This window comes from Juglans microcarpa x Juglans regia, chromosome 2D (assembly GCF_004785595.1).
Source record: "Juglans microcarpa x Juglans regia isolate MS1-56 chromosome 2D, Jm3101_v1.0, whole genome shotgun sequence".
NCBI classification, from domain to species: Eukaryota; Viridiplantae; Streptophyta; class Magnoliopsida; order Fagales; family Juglandaceae; genus Juglans; species Juglans microcarpa x Juglans regia.
The window spans coordinates 16,943,343-16,955,757 of NC_054596.1; the positions used below are offsets into that span (position 1 = coordinate 16,943,343).

Below are 12,415 nucleotides of genomic sequence, written 5' to 3' on the forward strand. Positions count from 1 at the left end.
GCTCATCCTAAATATTTAACCAAAACTTAGCAACTCTTACATTATTTTTTGAATTTTTTTTAAATTAATTATTTTTATAGGATGTTAACAAAACTGCTCTTTTGCTCCAATTTTGCCTGCAGATTACATTCACCATGCGAATCAGGTGACCTTTGCCAAAATGTCAAGATCTATTGTCTTAAACTACATCCTAAAGAAAATGTGATTTAGAAAACATGATTTAGAAAATGTCCTGTATTTTTTTTTTTTTTTTATCTTTTTGTATATTTTACTCACAAGTAAAGAACAACAAAAATCTTACATTTACCTTGCTTGAAGTTCAGTAACCACAAAGAACAGCAAAAATCTGTATCAAAGAAGAAAATGTGATTTTATCCCATGTCCTGCATTTTTTTTTTTTTATACGTATCCCATGTCCTGCATTTTTGTTTACTTTTTGTATATTTTCCTCACAACAAAAATATTACATTGAACTTGCTTGAAGTTCAGTAACCACAAAGAACAACAAAAATCTGTATCAAAGACTGAAATGTGATTTTATCCCATGTCCTGCATTTTTTTTTTTTTACTTTTTGTATATTTTCCTCACAAGCAAATAACAACAAAAATCTTACATTTAACTTGCTTGAAGTTCAGTAACCACAAAAAACAACAAAAATCTTAATCAAAGAAGAAAATGTCCAGCATTTTTTTTTTAATCTTTTTGTATATTTTCCTTACAAGCAAAGAACAACAAAAATCTTACATTTAGCCTGCTTCAAGTTCAGTAACTACAAAGAACAAAAAAAAATCTTAATCAAAGCAGAAAATGTGATGAAGTTACCAATGTCTGATGAAGCTCCCATGAAGACGACCCACATGAAGCTCTTACCCACAAATCTTCGAAGTACTCTACTCTCAGTAGCTCATCTACCCACAAAGATGAAGACCAAACCCACACGAAGACGAAGACCACAACCCACGAAACCGGCACCCACACAGATAAGAGCCACGAAGACCAAAATGCGATATATATGGTATAAAAATGGAGAATCTATTCTCTATTTTTTCCCCGAAAAAAAAAAAGATCTTAGAGATTGTGTCCTGCTTACTCTCAAACTATTTGTTTAAACAAAGAAATTATAATGCTATTTCAAATTCCTTTTCTTGATGAAGCAGTTCAATAAACTCACAATTATAACAGTTTCTTATATGATTTTTAATAGAATCGGAAAACATTAAGTACAAGTAAAATACGTAGATATACCTTTGGAATTTTTAATCAAATCAAAGCTTTTGATTACCTGATGGACTCCTCTGAAAAATATTGGCGCATGTGTATACGAGATACTCTACCAACTGAGCTATAGCCCTTGTGCTTGTTATACATATTTTAATATGTAGATAATATATTGTCAAGATAAATATTACATGATCCAACAGCATAGTTTTTTGATTTCTTTAGTTGGTATTGCTTATAAATAATATTATATTTATAATCCATAGAATTCTATTTACTCACTTTAAATTAAGTATATGTTTTCTTAAAATTACGACCTTTATTATAATGATGCTGTCCATAGATCAAATTATTTCCGTGGATTAGATTTCACTTGACTGGCAAAATGCTCTCTTAAAAACGAAGACTCTCACCCACGAAGATCACCTCTTCCAGTTCAAAGAGCTCGTGCACTGTTTTCGTCTCCATTTCGTGTTTCTATTTCCCTCTGTAGCATATATTTTCGTCTCTATCTTTTTCTTTTTTTTTTTTAATATATGTGGCAGGCTGACGTGGAGGCAACTCCCTCCGTTACGTAGAAGAACTGATATATAGGTATAATGTGACACTAGTGCTTATGAAATCATCTTGAAGTCCATTTTGTGTTCCCAATCCCCACAAAAGTGCATTGCATTACCATGTCTGATCCCATATCTAATTGAACTTCGAATCCACTATGGATTAGCACTTAAATGAATTCTCGTCACTGGCATAAGATGCTGCAATAAATTGCTTTGCTTGGTGTAGATGAGACGAGAGAAGACTAGGATGATCAGACATTCGTAGTGTCCCACCGACTTTCTTTCTTTTCCTTTTTTTTTTAATCAGGCTTCTTTTTTTCTCTCACAGTTTCCCCGACCTACTTTTTTTCCACTCTTAATTATTATTTGATTAGACCCGGATGGCTGAGAGTTGAGATCTACATCCGAAGAAGAGAAGAGTAGAGAGAGACGATGCCGTTTCAGCTCAACAAACGGTGTCGTGTTTCTAGGTTTGCTTTGTTGCAAGTGTTTTCACTCCCAAAAGTGAAACACGAGAGACAAAAGAATGAAGATAAACGTGAGTGGGGGCAAGAGGGGGCTGAGATTGAAAGGTTACCATCATCTAGCGAAATGGACGGGTGAGATTGATTGAGATCAATCACCAACGCCAATTTCACCCAGCCATTGGCAATTTGGCACAAGTCCAATATATTAAATTCCCATCAATCCCATTGGCTCATTATCCACTTATCGTTTCCATATCTCCATAAACATCATTAAGCACCATTTCTCCTTCTCAACTCTCTCTCTCTCTGACTCTGGGTGAACCAGTGAATTAGTAATAGTAAGTCTGATCAGTGGCAGTGCAGTAAACGAGGTGGTCATAGAGGTCGCAGCTTTCATCGGGAAGGGAAGGGTCTCAGTAAAACTTGCAGAAGCGCACGTTAACCCGTTCTGTGAATCTTGACTACTCTCTCCCTCTCTCCATCCGTCTCTCCCCGGCTATGCGTGATATCTCACTCGGAAAGACAGAGATAGAGAGAGGGGGGGAGGAGGTACTGTTTGTGCACAGGAAGAAAAATCAATACCCATTTCCAAGGGAGTCTGAATCGACCTTTTACAGAACAGCCAAGAGAAAAAAAACCCTTATTTTCTGACTACAGTCTATGCTCTTAGGATTTTCTGTAAAAAGACTGAAAGTTTTAGCTTAAAACCCGGGAGTTCTCTTTTGGGAGACATGTTTTTATAACAAGTGTGCAAGACTGAAGACTAAAGTGATAAATATTTAGTGAGATCACGAGAGACAACATGGAAGGAGGAGCTAGCAGTAGTGGCGCTTCTTGTATGATGGGCTTCAACAACGATATGACGATGTCTCTAATCAGTTCTAATGTAGAGGCAAATAATAAGGCATGTCTTCCTCTACCTTCGACCGACAATTCCTTCGGCCAAAGGGCCTCTGCTTTGATGCCGGAGGATGGTAATGGCAACCGCATGGAAATCAACAATAATTGTATGAAGGCTAAGATTGTGGCTCATCCTCTCTTCCCTCGCCTCTTGTCCGCTTTTGTCAATTGTCAAAAGGTGATGAATTCGAACTGCTAGTGTAATTCGGGCAATAATCCTTCTCCATATCAACTCTCTCTCTCTCTCTCTCTCATATATAGTCCGATGTCCAGTTCACGGAACAGGTTGAACTCTCAGTTTTCCCTCTTTCCATGACAATTGGTAGAAGTTTCGGTGGTCCACGAAGGAATAACCAGGACCTGTTCTCAATTTAACCCTCGAGTACTGCCCCTTTCTCCAAGTCAGTTTGAATACTCTCTCTCCAAAACACCCCCCCCCCCCCCCCCCCCCCCCCCCCCCCCCCCCCCCCCCCCCCCCCCCCCCCCCCCCCCCCCCCCCCCACACCAAATGAAAAAGAAAAACGAAGAAAGACAGGCTCGTCCATATAATGAACGTTTCCTTGAAAATTTTGATGTGAAAGGCAAATGTCCCATTTTTTTTCCCCGTGTATATATTATTTTCTCAACCCTTTTTGTAACTTTTTTACTAGTTTGCATGGCTTTATTTTTCTGATATTAGAGAAACACTAATTAATGAGCGTAGGTTGGGGCTCCTCCTGAAGTGGTGGCTAGGTTAGAGGAGGACTATGTTAATTCTGAGGCTGCCTTGGTTGGTAGGTTAGGAGCGGATTGCATTGGTCAAGACCCTGCACTGGACCAGTTTATGGAGGCCTATTGTGAGATTCTCACCAAGTACAAGCAAGAACTCTCTAAACCCTTCAAAGAGGCCATGCTTTTCTTCTCAAGGATCGAATGCCAGCTCAAAGACCTAGCAGTTTCTTCGTCAGATTTTGGCGGTGACATTCTTAATCCTCATATCTCATTCATCTTCATTTGATGTTTCTCGAACACTATTAATTGCAACTTAAACTGTTTTGTAATCGATTGCATGAGTGCAGCGAAACGTACATGGTTATCACAGGGAGAGAGATACTTGTGTCGTGTGACCCTTCATGGAAAAGAAAGTCCAGACGAATAATTTGAGTTTGATCAGACTATATAAAAGGAAATAATTTGTTTGGAGGCTAGAGAGGTACTAGATGGCTAGGCAGATCGTATCTGTGGATTGATTCTCGATCCTGTTTAGTCGTGTCTGGAGTCTGGACATGGATATTCGTCAGCTTAATGCTAGTCTTTTCTGGCGCTAGGCATCTGAACTCCGAATCCTTCCAGCCTATTAGGAATTTTTTAAAATCTTGATGTGTTCAAAAACTGAAGGAGTGATGGGAATGGAAGTTGTTAGAAGTTCAGGAACATATAGTTTGAGCAGAAAAAAAAGTTTTAGGCTGGAGAGGGAAAATGTCATTTGTTGCTCTCCATCCAATATGTGACTCTGAAGGGTAAGAAAGAAAGAAAAGAAACGTTACAGTCCTTTTCATGTAAAGACTGTTTGTATATGCTATTGAATACGTGAGGAAATTTCTTAGTTATAAGAGGTTGATGTTCGCATAAAGGACCTACGCCATGGAAGAACAATGGAACCTCGTTTAATACATTTATAAAAAAATGGAAAAACCTGGCAAGTGAAGGACTAATCATGATATAGTCTCCTCATCAGTTAGCACATAAGGTGGGCTTGGCATTGCTAATTGGAGCAAAGAAAAAAGACATCAACTTAACTTTTTAAGAGCAATCAGGATCTTGATCTGTATGAAGAAGACAATAGGCCTTCTGGAAAAAAATAATGCGTATGATTGGTAATTGAACTTGTTCCTCATCGGCTATTTTCAATAAATCTTTCTTATTAAAAAAGAAATTCCGTGTGGTATTATAATGATGTTTTTCAGGACTCAGAAACTAATTGTATCTTGTAGTAACTTTTCATATTCTTGCATGAATCTTACTAGCTTATATCCATTATTAATATTGTAGACTCATTGGACCTATATTACAAATTAAGAAGGCCTTTTAAAAAAATGTATTGAAAATCTTCCTTGCCTTTAGCTGTCAATTAAGATTAGCAAAACAATGTTGAAGTTTCCATCGCTAGAGAGTATTCATGTCAATCAAGAAACTACAGTATATATAGGATGCATCGATCAGAATCTAATGGTTCGAACAAACATTATATTGGGTACTCAATGGAACACATTCGTTATTCTTCTATTGTCAAATGATTCCTGGTTATTAATCTTCAGTGGTAAATGAGCTGTGTCAAACAGAACATGCTTAATATTGAAAGTGTATTCGATTATTCAAAGTTTAAAGACTACTGAACTCCTCTCAATCCAGCTACCTAGCTTAGAATTGGGCTCTGACCTGCTTATGATGGATTGATCTACAAAACCTGATACATTCCTAGGATGGTTGGAAGAGTTAATTGAGATACTGCTCATGGATTTCTTACTGGCTCCAAAGATTGGTATTTTAATTATATCACTAACCTTCTCACTGCAACAATTCCAATGTTAATAGCCGATCCTGACATCACAGAATCCTTTTCATTTAGATGGTGACAATTTGACAATATTATACATAATTCGAATTCTTTTTGCTTTTTGATTATTTAGGCCTTATAATCTCTTAGTAAATGATATATTTTTGGGAAAATATTCTATTACCAGATATAACTTTCTCAGTTTTCTGAATAATATTTCACCTATCTACTCTATCATTCAATTATCGGTCTAACATATTTATTGGGATTAAATATGTGCAGGGAACCTTATTGATGAAGTCCGACAAGTATATACAAAGGCAGATTATTCGAATTTTAGTAATACTTAAGTATAATAAACAACTTTTTCAATTGAATTCAATTAGAACATTCTCGCTCCCTCTTCTCTCTCTCTCCCTCTCCTTGTATACGTGTAATAGTGAATATTCATTATTAGGATTAAAAAAGAAAAAGAATCTACCACCTTAATACCACCTTAATACTAGCTTTCAGAAATCTCTATAATATATAGAAGTGTATCTTTTATTTCATATTTTAGTATTCTGGTATTTTCAAGTGACAAGGGGAAATGAATGACTAAAGTGAATTTTCGTATCAGTTTTTGGTATATTTAAAATTGTCTATATGAGAAATTCTATGTATAGAAAAGTGCTATAGATAGGTGCTATATGTGATTTTCAAGTGGCAATTGTCATAACTTCCTTAAGCATTTGATAGGAGGCAATAAAATCAGTTGTAATTAATGACCTTCAGATTCCTTCTTGTTGGGTAACGGTAATATTTGTGAAATGAACCTTGAAAGTTTTCTTGAAGACTTATATGGTGATTAGGCAATCTTCTTAAATTTGGCTTTATGTGATCTTGTAGGTCAAAATGGATCTTCTGAGGAAGAGGTCAATGCAAATGTCGTAGATCCTCAAGTTGAAGATCGGGAGCTGAAAGTTCAGCTTCTGCGCAAGTATAGTGGATATCTAGGCAGTCTCAAGCAAGAATTTCTGAAAAAGAAAAAAAATGGGAAATTGCCAAAGGAAGCTCGACAGCGGTTGTTGGAATGGTGGAGCAGACACTACAAGTGGCCATACCCATCGGTATTTATCATCACAACATCCTTTTCGAGATACATTAGTTCTCTGAGCTTTAGGACTTTGATGTTGTTTACTTTTCATGAGCTGTTTTCCTTTAATCATATGAATTGTCTGAAATGGAGCTGTTAGGTTTTTTATGATGTTTCGATAATGACGCCATGCATATGGTAACATATATATATATATATATATATATAGGATTGGTTAATTGTGCTGAGTTACGTAGTAACTTCTGCACTATGGGTATTTCCTTTTTTGATACTGCAATTTTATCATGCATGCTTAATTATGCAGGAGTCACAGAAAGTGGCACTTGCAGAATCCACAGGTCTAGATTTGAAACAGATAAACAACTGGTTCATCAATCAGCGAAAACGCCATTGGAAGCCTTCAGAGGATGTGCAATTTGTTGTAATGGATGCAACTCATCCTCACTACTGTATCGACAATGTCATGTGCAATCCCTTTCCAATGGATTGCACAACTCCTATGCTTCTATGATAATATTTTCCAGTCACTGTAATAATGCAACTATTTTCAGAATCCAATGTTTATATTGAAGCGCTTGACGATCTAGAACTACATATTCTGAGTGCATGTACCCAACTTGACTTCATTATATTAGCAGCAGCTTCAGGGTTGGCCAAATGTGTCATTGGTTTGCTAGATTTGACACAATTTGAGCAGATAGATGTTTAGAATGCATAAAGTATAGGTGTTCAGACTTGGTTTTGGGCCCATGTACCAGTTTCTTGGCATGTCACGACTCGTGTAGCCCCATCTGGTGGCCGGTAAAGCATATGTGGTTTGCCACCGTCAATCCCTTCTCTTACATCGGGAGGTGGGTTCCCCAAGGGGGAGGAGTGGATGGCAAAAGCTTGGACAGCCGACTGATTTTGGACGTTGAATTTGAGTGAATGCAGTTTGGATTGCCGTGGGTAATTTAACTTTTAGCTTAAGGTTTATAGTTACAGAGCTTATACTACTATTAAAAAGTTTTTGATAACCATATGTCAAAATACTTTTAAATATGTTATATTTGTTGGGAAACAATATAAAAAAATACTTTTTGAAGTAGAAATAATATAAAAGGTCATTTAAAAGTTGTAGTGTCATGTATGTGGTAAGATCAAAGGGTAGATTTGTAATCATATTAAAGTTGTATAGATATTTTTGCTTACTCATGATGGTTTTTTTTTATTCATTTAAATTGGAAATATGTTTTACATTATCGGGAAAATTTTGAGGAAAAACATAAAAAAAATATTGTTTTTTCGTGATTTTTAACTTATTCGAAATTAAAAAATACTTTAATAACCAAACACTTTAATTTTATCATTAAACAGTTTTTAAATTATTTAAATACTTTTTAAAACTCTAACGCAATTCCAAATAAAAGTGGAGAGATCATAAAGCCTTTATCGCTTGCCGTTACGTTACATTTTAGACGAGTAGACGAAAATACGGTTTCGCTGTGATGTCCTTATTTATGGCATTAATACGGTGTGTGATGCAAATTCAAATTGATATGGAGTATTGGGTTAAGATTTTACGTTAAATGTGCTGAACTATATATTTGAGAAATCTACGTAAATATGGCAAAAAAAAAAAAAAAAAAGAACTTAATCTTCAATATTGGATTTAGACAATATCAGTTATTTTATTTATGTTCATTTTTGTCTTCTTAGAAAATATTTCATTTCAAATTTTTGAATTGATTCTGATTTTGATTTTTGGTCAAATTTTTTGCAGGATTCTTGTTTATTTATGTATTTAATTTTCATGCAATAATTTGGATTTTATTTTTTTAGAAAATTTTTATAATTTCAAATTTTGAAACTATTTAAGCTTGACTTGTGGGTTTCATTAAATAATTTTAAGTTTTATCATTAATTAATATTTTTTAGAATTTTCTCTATCTTAATCTCTAATTTCTGTTGATAAACTAGCGAATAATCTTAATTTTGCCCAGCATTTGTGTGTTTCACCCACCATGACCATAGTAGCCTTTTAGTATCCCTTTATAATAATCTTTGTTGAGGGCAAAGGGATGCAGAAGAGGAAACAATGTGGGGTGTGCTTCCTCCAAGATCAATAAATTTTGAATCTATTGAAGATGGTACCTCAAGATCCACTCACTTGGTCTCTCTTCTTCTTCTTCTTCTTTTTTTTTTTTTGTTTATAAAAGTTTTCTCCATTCTCAAAGGTTTGAAGCACTGCTTCATCCTTAGTGAGGTTACCAATAGAACTGATGATGGATTCATCAATAGGACAAAAAGCTTGGTGAGTGTAGCTGCAAAGTTGACTGCAACAACGCACCTGGCATAATGAAAGTGAGTTACTTTAACCATCACCCACATCAGCCGATGGCGCCACTGAACAAACTGGTGGAACTGGTTTTGGTTGCATCAATTACATGTCTGTCCGAGTAATATTAGATATAGTCATGAGTTGTATAAATGTCATGCACTCAAAGTAAGGTCAATGATTAAAAAAATTAAAGTTTTCATATATGTCTTATATTTATTCTTTTTTTTCAAAATGAATATGTAGCATTTACGCACTCTATGATTGCAAATATCATTTTCTAATTGAGATAAGCGGCATGCTATTTGTGATTGCTAAAAAGAGGTGTCATTGGTGTTTTTCATGTATCAATTTTTTGCAGAATCCATTCTTAGATTAGGGTAAGAATGTGAGATTTGGGACAATAACTACTACACTAGAGTAGAGCTGGGGATTTTGAGTCTATAGATAGAGTACCGCGTGAAACATATAATTTTTCGGGAAGGTAATGCGGTGGTTAACTCTCTTGCCAAGAGTGGAGCTGGGGGTTTAGATCTGGGTTGGACAAGTGATAGAGATAGACTGCCCAACAACTTAAGAGACTTTCTTCACATGGATAAACTTAGTCTTCCTTATTTGTAGATCTCGTAGTGTTTTCTTAGTAAGCTGCATTTGATTTATTTGTTTATTAACTTTATATGCATGTGGTTTCTTTGTTTTTGTTTTCTTGCAAGTTTTTAGATTGGTTTTTTTATATATATTTGGTTAAGTATTTTTCCTTTGGGTATATTGTATTGTGGTTAGGAGTCTTAGGTTTTTTTTATGCCTGGTTTTGGTTTTATTTGATTATTTGTAACCCCCCCCCCCCCCCCAATGTATCTATAGATCTAACTATAATTTTCCTCTACTATAAATGAGAGATATCAATAAAATTAGGGTACAGTTCTATTCTTAAAAAAAAAAAAAAAAACTACTACACTAGAGGATTTGAAGGTTTAAACACTCACTCAGGCATAGTACAACTTTAGGGCCCCTCACTTGCACATGCATGTTTGCAGCTTGTGTTGCCTCGTCGCCTTAATTTCTGTGATTCTCTCATTGATCTTTTTTTGTTTTAGAAAATGTTAAGAATTTTAACACATAGCAGTGTGATGGGAGTGAGACGATAGAAGGATAGCATATACCATAACTTTCTTTGTAATCATGGCCTTCACTATTTTTCTTGGCACTTGCTAAGTTGTTAGGCATTGCGGATTTCTACCTTAAGTTCTCATTAGGAAACAGAAACTTAGGGGTGGTAATTCATGTTTGTGGGTCGTATTCATGTCATGTCAAGTTATGGACATTCAACTATATGAGTTAACCCGAATCCAATCCATTAAACTGAACGTATAAAACTTTCAAACCCTAATCTGACTCATTTAAATAACGGGTCGTGTCGTATCACCCATCTTGACCCATTTAATAATTAATTAGAAATAGGTTAAAACGACACGGCTCATTTTAATCTGTTTCATGTAAATAGATTGAATTAACACACATAATTCATTTGATTTGGTTAACATAATTTTACATTGAATTTAAAACCTATATTTATTAGTAGTCACAATATCTAAAAAAAAATGAGACTATCTACTAACAAAAAATATCAATATTTTTCAAACTCTAACTTATAATAAAATCAATATTACAAATCCTACAATACTAAATATGAGTATAGGTCCATAATTACTATAAAAATATAAGCATATTGAGAAATACAAGTTTAATTTTGAAATAATAAGAGAACAAAGGTCGGTGTACATGCTATCCGGCGTCATATTTGCAACCTAGACATTTGGAATTTATCAATTTTGGAGAATAATCTTTTAGGACAAGTTTAAATTCATGTTATCAAGAATTGAGTGAAATTTTAGAGTTAAATGTGATCATTTTTATTTTAAATGTTGACGGATTATAATGATCTTGAAATAAGTCCCGATGACTATTGCCGAAGGAATATTGTGGGATTTTTTTTACTAGTAATCGAGATAAGTGGTTCTTTAATGAGTTTTTAATAAAAAGAACTGTTGGTATTGTTTGGAATTGTGCACTTGGGTATCATATTTCAAACTTGTGTAAACTTTGTATTTGTGCACATTCTTATGCTATTTTGGCTTTGCTAGTGAGATTTGTGCAAATTTTGTAATGGTTGAAATGTTTGAGAAATGCCATGTGGGTTATTAAATTTGAAAGTTAAATTTGAGTCATGCTATTTATTCTTGAGCCCATGATATAAATGTATTTGTGACATGTTTGACGTCCCTCGTGACATGATATCTTTGTGGCATGATATCTTTGTGGTATATTAATGCTCTCGCGGCATGATGTCTTTGTGGTATGATATCTTTGTGGTATATCGGTGAATTCCCTATTATCATGTAGCATTGAATATGAAATTTAACTAATCGTGTTGGTTGAGATAAAATTGTAATGCTCACATTATTTTATTGGGAATGTATTCACTCTCTTATAGTCAAGAAAATTGTCAACTCCCACATCCCCATTAAATTGCTACTTACTGAGCATGTGGCAGCTTACCACTTCATTTCACAAATTTTTTAGAGTTGTAGAAAGTTCATTGGTGTGAAGTGATAGCTTTTAAGCCAAAGATTCTAGAGTGGACTTGGTTTAGTCATTTGAGGTTGATAGTCTTGGGATTGATGTTTATATTGTACAGAGAGTTCTCTTATGGTCATATTTTAGTTATTTTACAATTTTTGTTGGAGTCTCTGTATTGTAATTATTTAGAATTTAATGGTTCTAGCCAAACTTATGAATGAATATTTGGAAATCATTGTATTATAGTTGTGAATAGTTTGAAGGTTGTGTATTTGGTATATATTAGTAGACAAAGATAAAGTTTTAAAAATATAGGTAGAACTTTGTCCATTTATGGTTTTGAGTTTGGGGCATTACAAAGGTGGTATAAGAGCTTCGGTCTTTGATTCTATAGACACTTATGAAATGATGGTGATCACAGTTGGAGCATAGGTTAAAGATATCGTAGAATTAGGACTTGATCCTCATTATATTTTGAGTTGGACGCCAATTAACAGTGGTTGTTTTGTTGATTATAGTCTAAAGTTAGTCTGAGATTTATTGATTTTTAATAATTTTGGTATAGTATTGTTTGTTGGACCTATTATTGTGCTTTTATTTATGTAACTCATTTGGTGATAAAATATGTTAAATATGCCACCAAGGCAAAAGAAAAAGGTCTATTGTTAAAATTTCGACCCCATAATGTAATTTAGAGGAAGAAAAGTCTATTGTGACTAAGACAGATGAAATTGATAAAG

General features: G+C 34.6%; 1 protein-coding gene across 1 annotated transcript; it reads left to right on the forward strand.

The window, feature by feature from the left end:
• Window positions 1–2,513: 2,513 nt before the first annotated feature.
• Window positions 2,514–7,372, forward strand: LOC121248615 (homeobox protein SBH1-like). The gene is made up of 4 exons (XM_041147132.1): window positions 2,514–3,324; window positions 3,850–4,102; window positions 6,571–6,791; window positions 7,083–7,372. Exons 1-4 carry the CDS (start codon window positions 3,049–3,051, stop codon window positions 7,287–7,289), a joined length of 957 nt encoding a protein of 318 aa, XP_041003066.1. The 5' UTR covers window positions 2,514–3,048; the 3' UTR covers window positions 7,290–7,372.
• The last annotated feature ends 5,043 nt before the right edge of the window (window positions 7,373–12,415 follow it).